The 17,983-nt window shown below is 36.6% G+C and overlaps 1 protein-coding gene across 1 annotated transcript in view; it reads left to right on the forward strand.

Annotated features, from left to right (window-relative positions):
- Positions 1-17,640, forward strand: part of npvf (neuropeptide VF precursor) — a 22,253-nt gene extending 4,613 nt beyond the window's left edge. The window contains exon 2 of the mRNA XM_028817672.2: positions 16,536-17,640. Within this exon, the coding sequence (XP_028673505.1) occupies positions 16,536-16,976 (441 nt within the window). The 3' untranslated portion in view covers positions 16,977-17,640. The remainder of the gene's footprint in view (positions 1-16,535) is intronic.
- The last annotated feature ends 343 nt before the right edge of the window (positions 17,641-17,983 follow it).

The raw sequence follows: 17,983 nt of genomic DNA on the forward strand, positions 1-17,983 counted from the left end.
ACATACATTCACATATATATATATACTGTATATATATATATATATATATATATATATATATATATATATATATATATATATATATATATATATATATATATATATACTGTATATATATATATATACTGTATATATACATATCTACTTATTGGCTCCTGTATTTAGGATATATCGGGTTGGATAATGGACGGATGGACATTTGTATGCATAGCCCCATTTGCCCGTTTTCGTTTTTTTTCTTTCTTCAGTAATATTTCAGCAAACCCGGAGCTTGTCAGTTCAAATCGTGGTACTGACACCACTGTGTGACCCTGAGGAAGTCACTTCACCTGCCTGTGCTGCAAAAAACAAAAGTAATGTAACAAATTGTACCTCAGATGTTGTAAGTTGGTGGAATAAAGGCATAAGTAAAATAGATAAATATGTATTATACACATAGGAACTATTCATTTATTTTCAGTTAAGTCATCTGCAGCAAACTTTTATAAATGAGGGTTTCTGATTTTTAGATAGTGCAAACTGTTTCTTCTTCATTGACGTTTTCTCTTGGAGAGCTTTTTTCATTTCATTGAAAATGAAAGCAGCAGCTGCCAAAATATGTAGCTTTCTTATTAATTTTTCAACATTGTGTAAAATAAATGTATAAAGTAACATAAAAGGTTTAAATACTGGTTATCCTTTTACAGTAAAATATTACTAAAGAGATACAAAAAAAGTAAAGTGCATATGTTCTTTTTCTTTAAGGAGATTAAATATTACTGAAGAAAGAAAAAAAAAATTAAACAGCCAAATGGGGCTATGCATATGAACTTAAAAGGTTTAAATAAAACAGAAATATATATTTTATTTTTACTTGCTTAACTTGTGGAGGGTGTATCCTGTAGCAAAGCCCTAACTTTTTTCGTGAAAGCCCGTTTCAGTCAATAAGTCTTATGTGTGTGTTTATGTATGTGTGTATATATATGTAGATGTGTATATGTAGATATGTATATATATGTATATGTATATAAATGTTTATGTGTGTGTGTATATTATATATATAATATATATATATATATATATATATATATATATATATATATATATATATATATATATATATATATATAAAAGACAGCAACACTTATAACAATGACAACACAATTACATTGACAATCATGTTACGTTATTTTTAAAATGTTTCCTTTTTTTTCATAACCTCTTTAACACACTACTTCTCCGCTGCGAAGCGCGGGTATTTTGCTAGTATATATATATATATACATACATATACACACATACATGCAGTTTCAATAACATAGAAATCAATATAAACATTAACATCATTATCATATGAGAATATGAAGTAATATATAAGAAGCACATTTCATATAAATATAAATTATTAAACAGTAAAATCTTCTTCTGTAATTTGCTACCGTGGCAATTTGTGTGTCTGTCCAGGATTTTAAATCACCTGTAGCTCGCAAACCGTTTCACCTATTGACTTGAAATCTGGTACACATATAGTACGTCACGTCTACTATCCGCTTTATGGGTGATGATTGTATTACTCTTTTTATCTTTATTTTATTTTATTGTAGAATCAACTCCTATCTGCGCACACCAGGGCGGCCGTGGGCGGATGCGTATGGTGTATTCACTCCATGTTATCGTGCATTGCGCTGTCACTGGTATTTTGATAAAAGAATTTGAACAACATATAAGAAGCGTATAAATTATTAAACAGTAAAACATTAACATTTAAGAAGTAAAGTTACATTAAGTACTACTGCAGTGCCTTCGGGTATACCTCATTTTTGTTTGCCCATTACATGCTTAAATGTATACATTTTTTGGTGTACCTACCCGAGAACACGCGACATATAACCGAGCGTGGGAGAAGCATGGATTTTAAACACGCGTTGAGTTCATCTGCTGGTCTCCCTCGTGGAATAACTGGTAATGTTTGACTAAAATCTACAGCGAGTAAAACGACATTACCTCCTATTTTTTTTAAGATCTCTGAGATCTTGCTTTTTTCGGTTCAAGGCTTCATAAGCTCTTTTATGTTGTATGGTGTACTTATCCCAAACCATCATCTTTGAATGTTGCAAGACTTTCGCCTTGTATGTAGATCGGGGTAATTACATTCATTGCATTCGTAGTCTGAATCACAATCTGATTGTATGGGTGGTTACCTGGCACTGTAGGGTTGCCACCCGTCCTTTAAAATACGGAATCGTGCCGCATTTGAGAATGAAATTGCGCGTCCCGTTTTGAATCAATACGGGACGGGATTTGTCCCGTATTTTTTTATCATTTTTTTTAAAGCAGCGTCTCATGCAAATCATCCCACACGCATTTTATGAAGATGCCTCCTTTCCTACTTTTGATTGGGTAATACTTGATGTCATCGTTAGTTTGATTGGTCTTTTTAACTGTCCAGTGAGGTGGGCGGGTCTTTTAAGTAGAGTCTGCAAACTGTTGGCACTGAGATGTAGCACCCACTGCAGTATGCGTCCCTTATTTTATTGTATTAAAAGTGGTAACCCTACCTGGCAGGTAACACTTAAGTTTGGTCATGAAGTCGTCTAAAATCCGCCACGTGCCCTCTTTTAATTGCGAGAAGCAGATATATATAGCCAAATTCTCGCGGTTCGCTGCGGCGAAGTACTGCTTTTAATTTTTTAATAAGAAAAGAAAACCTTTTTAAACGGATCGAAAATATACCAATAACAATTTGTTAAGGATCTGTTTTTTTCTGAACCTCGCTTTTCACAGCTGTCGCGCTACGGCGCGTGTTTCGTTTATTTGACAGTATGTAGATCATGGTAATTACATTCATGGCATTCGTTTTCTGAATCACAATCTGACTGTATGGGTGGTTACCTGCCAGGTAACGCTTGTGGTTGGTCAGGAAGTCACCTTACATCCGCCACGTGCCCTCTTTCTGTTTCCAGAAGCTGATCATAGAATGGTTTTAATAGTTTACTTTCAAATCATACAAAGAGTATGCGATACGTGTTTCTCCCTAATTCTGGGCTCATCAGGCATACACACTCACTGCATCCCCTCTCGTGAATCGAATCTCTATCGTCAGCGCCAGAGTTGAAGCCCCTAACGTTGCGGTCAGCAAGTCGGATAACATCCGCCATGTGCCGTCTTTCAGTTGCGAGAAGCAGATCATAGAATGGTTGAAACTGTTGCCCCTAACGTTGCGCCATGGCGTGTGGTTCGTTTATACCTCGTGTCTTCTCATTAAACTTTTATCTCGCGAATATGTTATTGCAATCCGCAGCGGGAGCGTTTCTATAAACTTAATTTAAACTTACGTTTTACACCGTGCTTTGTTTCCCTTATGAACATGCTTGTATGCTTCACTCGCTCCGTTCTCAATTGTTTAATGAATTTTTTGCTCTTCGCTGTTTGCGGGTCTTCCTTCATTTCCCCCTACTTCGTTCTTTTATCTCGCGAATATGTTATTGCAATCCTTAACGGGAGCGTTTCAATAAACTGATTGAAAATAGTTTTGCATTTACCTTTTTAGTAAAAGGCGAGCTTTTAAGCCTGAGAAATCACCCCGTAAATGCACACGTTTAATTGCACATGTGTTAATATGTATGGTTACACAGTATTAAAAGACAGTGAACAACGTCAGTTACCTTTGTTCACGCGTTTGATAAAAGGCGAGCTTTTAAGCCTGAGAAATCACCCCGTAAATGCACACGTTTAATTGCACATGTGTTAATATGTATGCTTACACAGTATTAAAAGACAGTCAAAAATTAACGTCATTTACCTTCGTTCCTGCGTTTGACTCATGCTGTAAATCTCTTCCTTGTTTTTAGTTCACGTGATTACGTAGGAGGCGTGATGACGCGATACGTGACTCCGCCTCCTCCATTACAGTATATGGACAAAAAATATGTTCCAGTTATGACCATTACGCCTAGAATTTCGAAATGAAACCTGCCTAACTTTTGTAAGTAAGCTGTAAGGAATGAGCCTGCCAAATTTCAGCCTTCCACCTACACGGGAAGTTCGAGAATTAGTGATGAGTGAGTCAGTCAGTCAGTCAGTCAATCGGTCAGTCAGTCAGTCAGTCAGTGAGTCAGTGAGGGCTTTGCCTTTTATTAATATGTATAGATATATTGATATGTCATTAAACTTTTATCTCGCGAATTTCGAATTGAAACCTGCCTAACTTTTGTAAGTAAGCTGTAAGGAATGAGCCTGCCAAATTTCAGCCTTCCACCTACACGGGAAGTTCGAGAATTAGTGATGAGTGAGTCAGTCAGTCAGTCAGTCAATCGGTCAGTCAGTCAGTCAGTCAGTGAGTCAGTGAGGGCTTTGCCTTTTATTAATATGTATAGATATATTGATATGTCATTAAACTTTTATCTCGCGAATATGTTATTGCAATCCGCAGCGGGAGCGTTTCTATAAACTTAATTTAAACTTACGTTTTACACCGTGCTTTGTTTCCCTTATGAACATGCTTGTATGCTTCACTCGCTCCGTTCTCAATTGTTTAATGAATTTTTTGCTCTTCGCTGTTTGCGGGTCTTCCTTCATTTCCCCCTACTTCGTTCTTTTATCTCGCGAATATGTTATTGCAATCCTTAACGGGAGCGTTTCAATAAACTGATTGAAAATAGTTTTGCATTTACCTTTTTAGTAAAAGGCGAGCTTTTAAGCCTGAGAAATCACCCCGTAAATGCACACGTTTAATTGCACATGTGTTAATATGTATGGTTACACAGTATTAAAAGACAGTGAACAACGTCAGTTACCTTTGTTCACGCGTTTGATAAAAGGCGAGCTTTTAAGCCTGAGAAATCACCCCGTAAATGCACACGTTTAATTGCACATGTGTTAATATGTATGCTTACACAGTATTAAAAGACAGTCAAAAATTAACGTCATTTACCTTCGTTCCTGCGTTTGACTCATGCTGTAAATCTCTTCCTTGTTTTTAGTTCACGTGATTACGTAGGAGGCGTGATGACGCGATACGTGACTCCGCCTCCTCCATTACAGTATATGGACAAAAAATATGTTCCAGTTATGACCATTACGCCTAGAATTTCGAAATGAAACCTGCCTAACTTTTGTAAGTAAGCTGTAAGGAATGAGCCTGCCAAATTTCAGCCTTCCACCTACACGGGAAGTTCGAGAATTAGTGATGAGTGAGTCAGTCAGTCAGTCAGTCAATCGGTCAGTCAGTCAGTCAGTCAGTGAGTCAGTGAGGGCTTTGCCTTTTATTAATATGTATAGATATATTGATATGTCTGGCTTCAGCAAGACCAAAACTGATGTTACCTTCCCAGGCTAATAAAGATTTTGTTTAGAAACATGTGTGTTTGGTCCAAGGCAGGGCTTTAAGGGAAAGGACAAAGGTCCAAGTCCAACTAGGCTTGGGCACTGATCTCATGTAAATTATGCATTAACTGACAAAATGAGTTTGCATAATATGATCTCCATATTATGCTTCATTGTACTTGCATGTATTTTGCTGCAAATAATTTCTTTTGTTTTCTAATAAATATTGTTACTGTTTTGTAATAAATAATGTTAAGCACTTTGTGGTACTGCTCACTGTGAAAGGTGCTGTAATGATAAAACAAAGGTTCTTTGACTTAATGGTGCACTCTGAGCATGAACTTATTTTTTAACACCTCTCAGGTTGAGCACCATCCTAGCTATAGGCAGGTTAATGACTTGACAAAGATTCCTTGGGGGATATTGAGCTATAAATTTTAACCTGTGCTTTATGATACAACTTCACAGCCACTTGAATGTGTTGAATTCATTTTTTCTTTGCATACTGTATTCAGGGAAAGAATCAAATTCCTGCAAAGGTTAAAAGTGACAGATGAAATTTCATGAAAAAAGACCTGTTTTCTGAACCTCATAAATCCAAATCTAGGGATCATGGAACTATTAGGTGCAAGGCATTGATAAGTCATCTATCAATCAAGAGGAACTCATTTACATCTGTACACTCATTCACACCTATTTGAAGTAACCAGAACATGCTTAAGGAAAGCCTATAGAAATATATTCATGGATAAATTTAGAATATACAAAAGCTTCACACAGACAATGCAAATTGAAATGTGGAGGAATTTTAACTCGAGACCCCAGAACTCAACAAAACATAATTAACAAATTATGAAACATCTACAAGTTTAAACAGTATTCATAACTGTGCCCAAATAATTGCAAAATTAAACTAATATATTGCTTTTGTTGAATGGCAGAATCAGCCTATCAGAGGATTTAATCTCTCCAAAACTGCTCCCTCAATAGTGCCCTTAGTTATTTAACAACAAGTGTCTGAGAAGGTCTTATTTTTATCCCTGTTAAACTACACTGACTACACCAAGGGTAAGTCCATCCAGGGACAGATGCTGAGTCCATGGGCCCCTGAGCTTGACAATCCACCCTCTCACAACTCCAGCCGCTAGCCAGAACCAACCTGCCGACAAATTTAATTGAAAGTGTGTTATTCATCCAAATGCAGATGCTTGTTTGTATTCAGAGGATATCAAACACAATGTTACAACTTTTTTATACTAGTTGAATAGATCATATTGCATACTTTACACAGCATTAAGTGCTTGCAATAGATAATAGGCTATACAAACTTTCTATTCAATAATAATAATGTACTGCCACCCTACTAGTTGAGCTTTTCATCCAACGTTCTTCCCTATGCTAGAGGTCGCTGTTCCCCTTTAAACCCAACAGAAAGATCCGCAGACACAGGGTAAAACACAAAGAAGTTCTTTTAATTCGTTTTCCTTCTTCACAGTGATTTCAAGTACCACAGCCACCATAACCAATTAAATAAACAATAAATCAATACAATTCTCTCTCCTCCACACCTCCCAGCAAGCTCTGTCCTACTCCTCCCGACTCCGGCTCACTTGCTGGGTTCCCACCAGTCCTTTAAATAGTCTGTGACCCGAAAAAGCTTCTGACATTCCGATCACATGACTCATCTGTACTGAGTCAGATAGGAAACTTATGTTTCTTCTTCAGCCCAGAAGTACTTCAGGGCTTCCGTCCTCATGACTCGACAGAATTTCCGGGCTATAAGGGAAGCATGACTCCCACGGTCCTTCTGTAGCACCCCCTGGTGGCACCCACGACACCCAACTGGGCTGAGATTGTGAACTCCAAGTCCCAGCATGCCCTGTGGGAATCCAGGGCACTGCTATATTCCAGGGGAGCTACCATGTTGCGTGTTGTGGGGGGCAGACAATTGCACTACCTTCCCCAGAACTGATCACAAAAATCCCAGTCACTAGTTTTCTTGAACTGAGGTTGTCCTCAGCGAAGCTGAACAAGTGGTGATCCACTGGACTTTGCTGGCACTTTGGTGCTGACGTTCACAAGCTGTCTTCTAAATATCTAGCGCTGTATCTATAATAATAAAAGGCAAAGCCCTCACTGACTGACTCACTCACTGACTGACTGACTGACTGACTCATCACTAATTCTCCAACTTCCCGTGTAGGTGGAAGGCTGAAATTTGGCAGGCTCATTCCTTACAGCTTACTTACAAAAGTTAGGCAGGTTTCATTTCGAAATTCAAAGCGTAATGGTCATAACTGGAACATATTTTTTGTCCATACACTGTAATGGAGGAGGCGGAGTCACGTATCGCGTCATCACGCCTCCTACGTAATCACGTGAACTAAAAACAAGGAAGAGATTTACAGCACGAGTCACACGCGGGAACGAAGGTAAATGACGTTAATTTTTGACTGTCTTTTAATACTGTGTAAGCATACATATTAACACATGTGCAATTAAACGTGTGCATTTACGGGGTGATTTCTCAGGCTTAAAAGCTCACCTTTTATCAAACGCGGGAACAAAGGTAACTGACGTTGTTCACTGTCTTTTAATACTGTGTAACCATACATATTAACACATGTGCAATTAAACGTGTGCATTTACGGGGTGATTTCTCAGGCTTAAAAGCTCGCCTTTTACTAAAAAGGTAAATGCAAAACTATTTTCAATCAGTTTATTGAAACGCTCCCGTTAAGGATTGCAATAACATATTCGCGAGATAAAAGAACGAAGTAGGGGGAAATGGAGGAACAGCCGCAAACAGCGAAGAGCAAAAAATTAATTAAACAATTGAGAACGGAGCGAGTGAAGCATACAAGCATGTTCATAAGGGAAACAAAGCACGGTGTAAAACGTAAGTTTAAATTAAGTTTATAGAAACGCTCCCGCTGCGGATTGCAATAACATATTCGCGAGATAAAAGTTTAATGAGAAGACACGAGGTATAAACGAACCACACGCCGTGGCGCAACGTTAAGGGCAACAGTTTCAACCATTCTATGATCTGCTTCTCGCAACTGAAAGACGGCACATAGCGGATGTTAGCCGACTTGCTGACCGCAACGTTAGGGGCTTCAACTATGGCGCTGACGCCACATCTCAGTGCCAACACTTTGCAGACTCTACTTAAAAGACACGCCCTCCTCACTGGACAGTTAAAAAGACCAATCAAACTAACGATGACATCAAGTATTACCCAATCAAAAGTAGGAAAGGAGGCATCTTCATAAAATGCATGTGGGATGATTTGCATGACACGCTGCTTTAAAAAAAAAATTATAAAAAAAATACGGGATAAATCCCGTCCAGTATTGATTCAAAACGGGACGCGCAATTTCATTCTCAAACGCGGCACGATTCCGTATTTTAAAGGACGGGTGGCAACCCTACAGTGCCAGGTAACCACCCATACAATCAGATTGTGATTCAGACTAGGAATGCAATGAATGTAATTACCCCGATCTACATACAAGGCGAAAGTCTTGCAACATTCAAAGATGATGGTTTGGGATAATTACTACTTATTAAGTACACCATGGCACATAAAAGAGCTTATGAAGCCTTGAACCGAAAAAAGCAACATCTCACAGATCGTAAAAAAAAAAAGGAGGTAATGTCGTTTTACTCGCTGTACATTTTAGTCAAACATTACCAGTTATTCCACGAGGGAGACCAGCAGATGAACTCAACGCGTGTTTAAAATCCATGCTTCTCCCACGCTCGGTTATATGTCGCGTGTTCTCGGGTAGGTACACCAAAAAATGTATACATTTAAGCATGTAATGGGCAAACAAAAAATGAGGTATACCCGAAGGCACTGCAGTAGTACTCAATGTAACTTTACTTCTTAAATGTTAATGTTTTACTGTTTCATAATTTATACGCTTCTTATATATTGTTCAAATTCTTTTATCAAAATACCAGTGACAGCGCAATGCACGATAACATGGAGTGAATACACCATACGCATCTGCCCACGGCCGCCCTGGTGTGCGCAGATAGGAGTTGATTCTAAAATAAAATAAACATAAAAAGAGTAATACAATCATCACCCATAAAGCGGATAGCAGACATGACGTATTATATGTGTACCAGATTTCAAGTCAATAGGTGAAACGGTTTGCAAGCTACAGGTGATTTAAAATCCTGGACAGACCAACGAAAAGCCACGGTAGCAAATTATAGAAGAAGATTTTACTGTTTAATAATTTATATTTATATGAAATGTGCTTCTTATATATTACTTCATATTCTCATATGATAATGATGTAAATGTTGTTTATATTGATTTCTATGTTATTGTAAGTGCATCTATGTGTGTATATGTATGTATGTATGTATGTGTATATATATATATATATAAAAAATATATATATAAAAAATATATGTGTATATGTATATATAATATATCTGTATATGTGTGTATATGTGTGTGTATATGTGTATATGTATATATATATGACAGCAACACTCATAACAATGACAACACAATTACATTGACAATCATGTTACGTTATTTTTAAAATGTTTCCTTTACTTTTTCATAACCTCTTTAACACACTACTTCTCCGCTGCGAAGCGCGGGTATTTTGCTAGTATATATATATATAGTATATGTATATATATATATATATATATATATATATATATAAAATATATGTGTATATATATATATATATAATATATAAATATATATATATATATATCTGTAGTACTAGGGTGTTGTACCGTGTTAGCCATTATGAATGTAGAGAAAAGCCAAGCAAAATGACACCTTTTATTGGCTAACTAGAAAGATTACAATATGCAAGCTTTCGAGGCAACTCAGGCCACTTCTTCAGGCAAGATGTAATCATGATTACATCTTGCCTGAAGAAGTGGCCTGAGTTGCCTCGAAAGCTTGCATATTGTAATCTTTCTAGTTAGCCAATAAAAGGTGTCATTTTGCTTGGCTTTTCTCTATATATATATATATAATATATGTGTATATGTATGTATATATATATATATATATATATATATATATATATATATATATATATATATGACAGCAACACTCATAACAATGACAATACAATTACATTGACAATCATGTTACGTTATTTTTAAAATGTTTCCTTTACTTTTTCATAACCTCTTTAACACACTACTTCTCCGCTGCGAAGCGCGGGTATTTTGCTAGTAGACCTATAAACAGTAACATGGTGTGGAAATCAAGAATAAGAAATACAATATTTTTATAAAGAACATTTGTAAACCTTTTTCATTTCTCCTTAAATTTCTTTTTGAAATGCAATGTTTGATAATATAAATAGGAAAATAGTTTGGACAGTTCCTGTTAAGTGTTGTAGTATACATATAGGTAAAAAGATACCTAAAATTGTTCATCGGTATTATCCATTCAGTGAGTACTTTCTAGATTTAAGCATGAACAGGATGATTTGTGTTCTTTTTTACTGCTGAAGGGCAGTGGCATAGCTTGAGTTCGCGCCACTCAGGGCGGGGCGGGGCTTCAATTTACCGCCATCCAGCGTATCTGAATATGTTAACTTATTTAAATAGAAAATTAAAATGATGTATTGAGAAAAATTAAGATACATTTTGCATAGATTTATTTATATATGGAGAAACAGCAATATTTTTTTCACATATAATTATTTATAAGCATCAGCTAGACAAGAATATAGTACAGACGCACTGATAAGCCGTGTTCTGATTATTATTTTAATATAATTACGCTGCGAAAACCAGAACCGGTGTGGTGTACAAGTGATAGGTGTGGATGAGCAAGAACGCATTCGGATTGATAACGAAACGAAATTATACATTGTGAATTAGTTGTTTATCTTCCTAGAAATTATTATCTTCTGTTTATTTTTGTTATTGCCTCATAAATTTCAACTGCCGTGTCTGATGCGGTCACAGAAGGACCATCTGAAAATGATTTTTGAAGCATTTGTGGATGAAAATCAGAGAATTTGACTTTTTTTCATTCATGAGTGATATTTTTCCGAACCCTGCTGCTTACACGTGAAGTGTTCTGAGCCTTTTGGCCAATAATGCCAAAAATGTGCCGCCTGGGGCGGACCGCCCCCTTCGCCCGCACCTAGCTATGCCACTGCTGAAGGGGAGTCTGTGGTGCATCAACCTTTTAAGCTAGAAGGATTGGCATTTAATTGAGAATTCATTGAATCATTACAAAGCAACTTAGCATACAGACTTGGGCAGATTTGTGGCTGATGAACTTTAATAGAATTAAATGTAAAGTATTACATGTATGTAGTAAAAATGTTAGGTTTGAATACATAATGGGAAGTCTGAAAATTGAAAATATGGCGTATGAGAAGAATTTAGGAGTTGCAGTGGACTCATCACTATCAATTTCCAGACTGTGTTCAGTAGCCATTAAGAAGGCTAACAGAATGTTAGGGTGTATAGCACTATGTGTAGAGTTCAAATCAAAGGAGGTTCTGCTCAAGCTTTATTACATACTGGTGAGGCCTTGTCTAGAGTACTATATGCAGTTTTGGTCTCCAGACTCCACTAGACTGATTCCAAGACTACAAGGGATGGGTTATGAGGAATTATTAAAAGAGCTGAGCCTTTTCAGTTTAAGCAAAAGAACATTAAGAGGTGACATGATTGAACTGTTTAAAATTATGAAGGGAATTACTGTATTACAGGGGATCAAGACAATTTCTTTACAATGACTTCAACAAGAACACGGCACAGTGGGAAACTTGTTAATTGTAAATATCACACAAATGTTACAGGTTACTCTTAACATAGGGAGCCATAAACACTTGGAATAAGCTACCAAGTAGTGTGGTAAACAGTAGGATGTTAGGGACCTTCAAAACTCCACCTGATGTTATGGTGGAAAAATTAATTGGATAAGAATGGTGAGCTTTGTTGGGATGAATGGCCTGTTTTCATCTAAACTTGTATCATGTCCTAATGTGCGTTATCAGCTATATGCTTTCAGTTTTTTTTTTGACTGATCTCCAAAGAGAGAAATTAAAGGCATATTTGAAGTTTAAGGATTTGACAATTTTATTGTATTGTATAAGAGAAAACGTTGAAAAATTACCTTCATTATATGTTTATTAATTATTTTGGACAAACGTTAGATAAATAAATCAAAATTGTTGAAGAATATGTCTTCTTTCAGGATCTTTGTGGTAGATTTAAAATATTTCTTAAAGGTCTGGAAATGCCAAAGCAAAGAAAATCTTTGAATTATTGTATGTAAAAATATAATTTGGTTACATAAATGTTTAGTTTGTCACCTCTGAGTAGGTTATTGTAGGTTCACGGTTTTTGTGAAATTTGTTTGTATTGGCTCTCTTTTGTTTGTAAGTTTATTTAAAGCTTTGTGAAGTTCCTTATATTTAACAAAAATGACAAAAAACCCAATATCATTAAAACCATTAACATTCTATCCTATATTAATCTTCAGTATTAATATCCTAACTCAACCAGCCAAGAAAGACCAACACCGATGAATATGCTAAATAATTACAAAAAAACACTAGAGACAAAATTCAGAATAATAAGTAATAATTCAGCTGTCCTACCTTATAGAGGCTTCTGCCTTACAGAACAACTGACCTTGCATGGAGCTAAAAATCCTTACCAAATCACCTGGGTTCAACTTCAAAAAACTCAGCTTGTGTAATTTTCATGGGAGCCCACCTGAGCTTTGTTCCCCCATTACCAATGTGGGGATCCATCTCTGAGCACATTGTTTGGAAGCTCAGATCCTCTTAGAAAATTTAACAACTCTGAAAAATGAATCCTTCCATCTATATTTCCTGACTCATTTCATTGCAGAATCACAGGCAACCATTACAGCAATGAAGGAATCAGTTGTGGCTGGTTTATCAAACGACACACTCACCAACACATCCACACTCCAATTCATTGATACAAGACAAACTAATATGTACAGTATGCATGTATTGGCAAAATTCAAACAGATACTGACTTGCCATGGCACAAAGAGGCAGCTGTCCTGCCACCTATCAAAAATCTTTACATTCACATTGTAGATTTTTTGCTTCGAATTACCAGAAAACATCTTAAAAAGCCAACATCCTATTCATCAGTTTCTAATATTCATACTTCCAATGTTAGTGCTGCTTAGAGTCAAAGCCAGTCCTTGTAGTAATGGCTGATGGCAGGAGTCAAACACCAGTACTTTACAACACATTCACTCTCGCACAGATTTAAAGCACGCCCATGGAAAGTCAACATCCTAGAATGCCATATCTTTAGACTGCTGCAAAGAACTACGAGTACTGGAATACTAATGCAGTGCAGTGCTCAAAATGCAGCTAGATTTCTCAGGAAAGTGAAATATATGCTGGTAAGAATTTCTGAAAGACAATATATCAGTCTCCCCTACATGCAAGGTTGTTAGGGTTTACTACAGTATGTTAAATTGCATGGTTGTAGTCACAAAAAAAGATACTTCCTCTAGTTCTGTAGTTTTGGGGATCCAGAAGCACAATTCATTTGCCACCTCTAGGCACACAATTGTCAATTCATTCTCAACATTAAGGTGCCTGGCGAGAGGAGCTCCAAATACACCACTCTTACAGGTGTGTGGTTGTTGTAGTCACCTGTATGTTCATGGATCTGGAGGTTACATTTTTTCTCAAAGGTTGGCAGCATTGACGGTAACCAAGGATTCAATTGTAAAAAGAAAAATTTGAAAAGATGCCAGATGAGGGGAATACAATTTAAAAGAGAGCAGTGAAGTGTTCCCTCTGAACTCAAACATTATATCTTTGGAGAGCTTGAATGACAAATTACATATCATGTACAATATGTGCAATTCTAATGATCTACAAAATATCAGATTATCATCATATACTTACCTGCTTAAACTGTCCACAAAAAAGTCTTCAAAGGTACTGTAACATATTAATCAACAGGCACAAAACATGCTTGCCCTGATCCCATTATGGTCAATCAGATTAGGCAAGAAAACTTAAAAATAAAACATTTATTTACATTTATACATCAGCTATCTCTGCTCCCCATCAATTAAACCTGTTCAGTGGTATTGTCCTTTTAACAAAATCCGTCTCCTATGGATTTGCTTAACTAGTTAGTGTTACGTCTTCCAGATGGTTATCAGCTGAACAAGTCTTCTGGGTTTCTTTTTCCTTTTAAAAGTGACTGCTCTCAAGGACCACAAGGAGGACAAACGTTGAGAACACAGTACAGTACAGTAAGTACAAATAATTAGAGGCTAATCCAAGTTCTTGCCCAAATGGAATATTAGGAAGCATAGCATGAACACATGAGACAGCTTCAGGACTCTAATGTCTTTTGATTAGGCGCTTGCTTAATGACAGCACTCTACATTAATGTGAAAGGAAACCATGCCTGCTAAGTAACAGAGCTGAAACAGTCCATGATATCCTAAATCAGAAAATGTTTCACAATACAATTTTAGAAAATAATTGGATTGGATAACAATTACTTTGACTTCTGTATTTTGTTATTTTGTGAATGCCTGGATTGAGAACATCAATTTACCAGTTGGGCAGCTTTAACACACTCATCATTTTCATTACATTGTTCCTGATGAGGACTGAGGTGACAACAGGCCAAGCTGGACTGACCGGGCTGTCACATCTCAAAGATTTTCTTCTAACTGCTCCTGGGAATTCGACATCGGTCAAAAGCCATAAGCACTCCTGCCTTTCCTGTGTCTGCCCCTCAGTATTCTCTGATTGGGCCATTCTAACTACAACTTCAACTGGCTCCTCTTAGTCCAGAGAAGCATCATTTCTTTTTTTTTAATAATTTTATTGATTTTATTGAAATCAGACAACATTTCATACAAATAGATCAATTTTACAAAAATAGGATTGAAAACAAATCAACCCCCATCCCTGAGAAAGAGAGCATGGGCAGCAGAATAAAACTTAAAGCTAGTAAAAATAAGTAAATAGATGAATTAATAAGTGAATAAAGATAAATGGAGAAGAAAAGAAATGGAGAGAGAATCTGCTTCCTCTAGAAGCATCAGTTCTACAGCAAGATCCTTACATGTCTCCAAGCTTCTCATTCCATCATGGAGAGTGAGCCCAGAAAACCTACACAGTAAACTTGTTTTGGCTACTTGTACAAACAATCTCATTTTTTCCAGTCGCTACCTAGAGCTCATCCAAAGACATAGCTACCACTTAACGATCAGACAATGAACAAAAACCATTAAAAAGACTAACAGAATCTTAAATTATATAATGAAATGTAATGAATGCAAGTGCAAAGGAGGTTGTTCTTAAGCTTTACAACACAATGGTGAGACCTCCTGAGAAGTAGTGTGTGTTCAGTTTAAGTCAAAAAAAGACAAAACAGCTTTAGAGAATGATTAGAGGAGCGTGACTAGGCTGAAACTGGGACTGCGAGGTATGAGCAAAGAGGAAAGATTTAAGGACATGAAACCTTTCAGTTTAAGCAAACAGAGATTAAGAGGTCATATTATTGAAATTCTTAAAATTATGAATGGAATTAGTACAGTAGATCCAGGCTGTTACTTTAAAATAACTTCTTCAATAATAACATAGGAACAATGTTGGAAACTTGTTCAGGGTTAATTGCACTCATATGTTAGAATGTTTTTCTTCACACAGAGAACTATACACACATGGAATAAGTTACCATGTAGTGTGATAGAGAATAGAATTTTAGGGGTCTTCAAAGCTCGACGTGATGCTATTTTGGAGAAATTAAGTGGATAGGATTGGTGAGCTTTATTGGGCTGAATGGCTAGTTCCCATCAAGATTTTTCTAATGTTCAGGTGCAACCTCTGTAAAATAGGCTCCCTCTGCGTCTGGTCAATCTCACACTCATCTCTACCCTTACATGTAAACATGAATCCAAGTTATTTGAATTCCACCACTTCGGGCAAGTACTCATCACTTACAATCCATGAATGACAGCCCTAGTATTGATTTTCGAATGTCAGGGCCTGACACCCTGGTAACCCATGTAGCTTGAGCCAGCTCAACTCAAGAGGGTGCATGGAGCTATATAGACTCATTACCCATAAGGCAAAGGGTGAAATTCAGTAATAGTGGCACTCAGTTAACAAACTTTAAAACAGTGACTTTGTGAAATACATCATGTTTTATTACCTGCTTAATTCTTGTTTGTGTTTCTATAGACCAGCGAGGAAGCTTTAAATAAAGAATTGAGAAGTCTTGATTTGGAGGAAATTAAGGATATTGTCCAGTCATCATTTAGTAAAAGCAGAAGCCCCATCTTGAATAAATTGTCCAGCTCTCTGGCCAACCTACCTTTGAGGTTTGGAAGAGCCTCTCAGCCCATTGCCAACCTTCCCTTAAGGTTTGGAAGAGAACTGGAGAAAACAGAGCGATCACCCAAGGCTATAGTCAATCTGCCACAGCGCTTTGGTAGATCTACTCTTCTAGCCTTATCACTATTACCAGAGGCAAGTCATCTACCGCGAACTGCCAGGTCATCACGTCCATATGCTACTCTTCCTCAGAGATTTGGAAGAGATCCAGTGGGAAAGAAGCCATCTCACTTTTCTGTGATGCTGCCACTCAGGTTTGGTCGTGTTCCCCAGCTAAGAAGCAGATAGTGGGAGAAATGGAACCAACGTAACCAATGTGTGATTAAAGCTTTGAAGATGAGTGCATGCTTGTTTCCACATGATATTGATGAACACTTGGTTGAGTTATTAGTGATGTGTGTAAAAAAAACAGCATTATTTTTAGTTTATATTGATTCGAAGCATTGAATAATGTATCAACGGCAACCATTGCCCTTTATGTTACTTGTCATTGCCAGACAACAGTAATTACTCCTGAATCTCTTGAGTCTTTTTAAGCCATCAAGTCTATTATTATGCAGACTCCTAGCACTTACTTCAGTCAATCTTCTGTTATGGGTCTTCCTACTTACTTGTTTCCCTTTAGGTTCTGTATTTGTTTTCCAATATTAGGACTTTTATCCTAGAATTTGTATTTATCTTTTTTTTTAAACTAAATGTTTTTCAAAATGTTCATCACCTCTCTTAAACTACCTCTATTATTGTTAGTTTCTGATTAGCCTTTGTTTGTTCATACCCAACGTTTACATCCAGGTGCTAGTCTCACAAAATCCTTCCCAGCACAAGACCTTCATATCTGTCAAGATTTTTTGACTCAATGGGTAGTTAGTTTAAACGTGAGCATGCAGTCAGCTGACACCTTTAATCACAAAATATTTGGAGTGGTCTGCCCAAGAACAAATCCAAAAAGTAGGAACTTCAGTGCACTTAATATAATTACATTTTATTTAATTTCAATCAAGTTATCAATGTTATAAGGTCATTGTAATTTTGCTGATATAAGATAATTGTAATTTTGCTGTTACATGGCATTCTCAACTAATCAAATGAATGCAGTATCATAAAAGTGCTCAAACTAACAACACTATATAAATGTTAAAAGACCCAATCATGTATTATATTTGTGCTTTCTATATGTTATCACTTTCTAGTAAAGATTATAAAAAATGGTTACACCCCCAGGATACTAAAATATCAGAAAAATAAAAGAGGAGTGAATCAAATATAACATTGCATCCATTCCATTTAATTAGTTT

Source organism: Erpetoichthys calabaricus, chromosome 13, assembly GCF_900747795.2.
Source record: "Erpetoichthys calabaricus chromosome 13, fErpCal1.3, whole genome shotgun sequence".
Taxonomy (NCBI): Eukaryota; Metazoa; Chordata; class Cladistia; order Polypteriformes; family Polypteridae; genus Erpetoichthys; species Erpetoichthys calabaricus.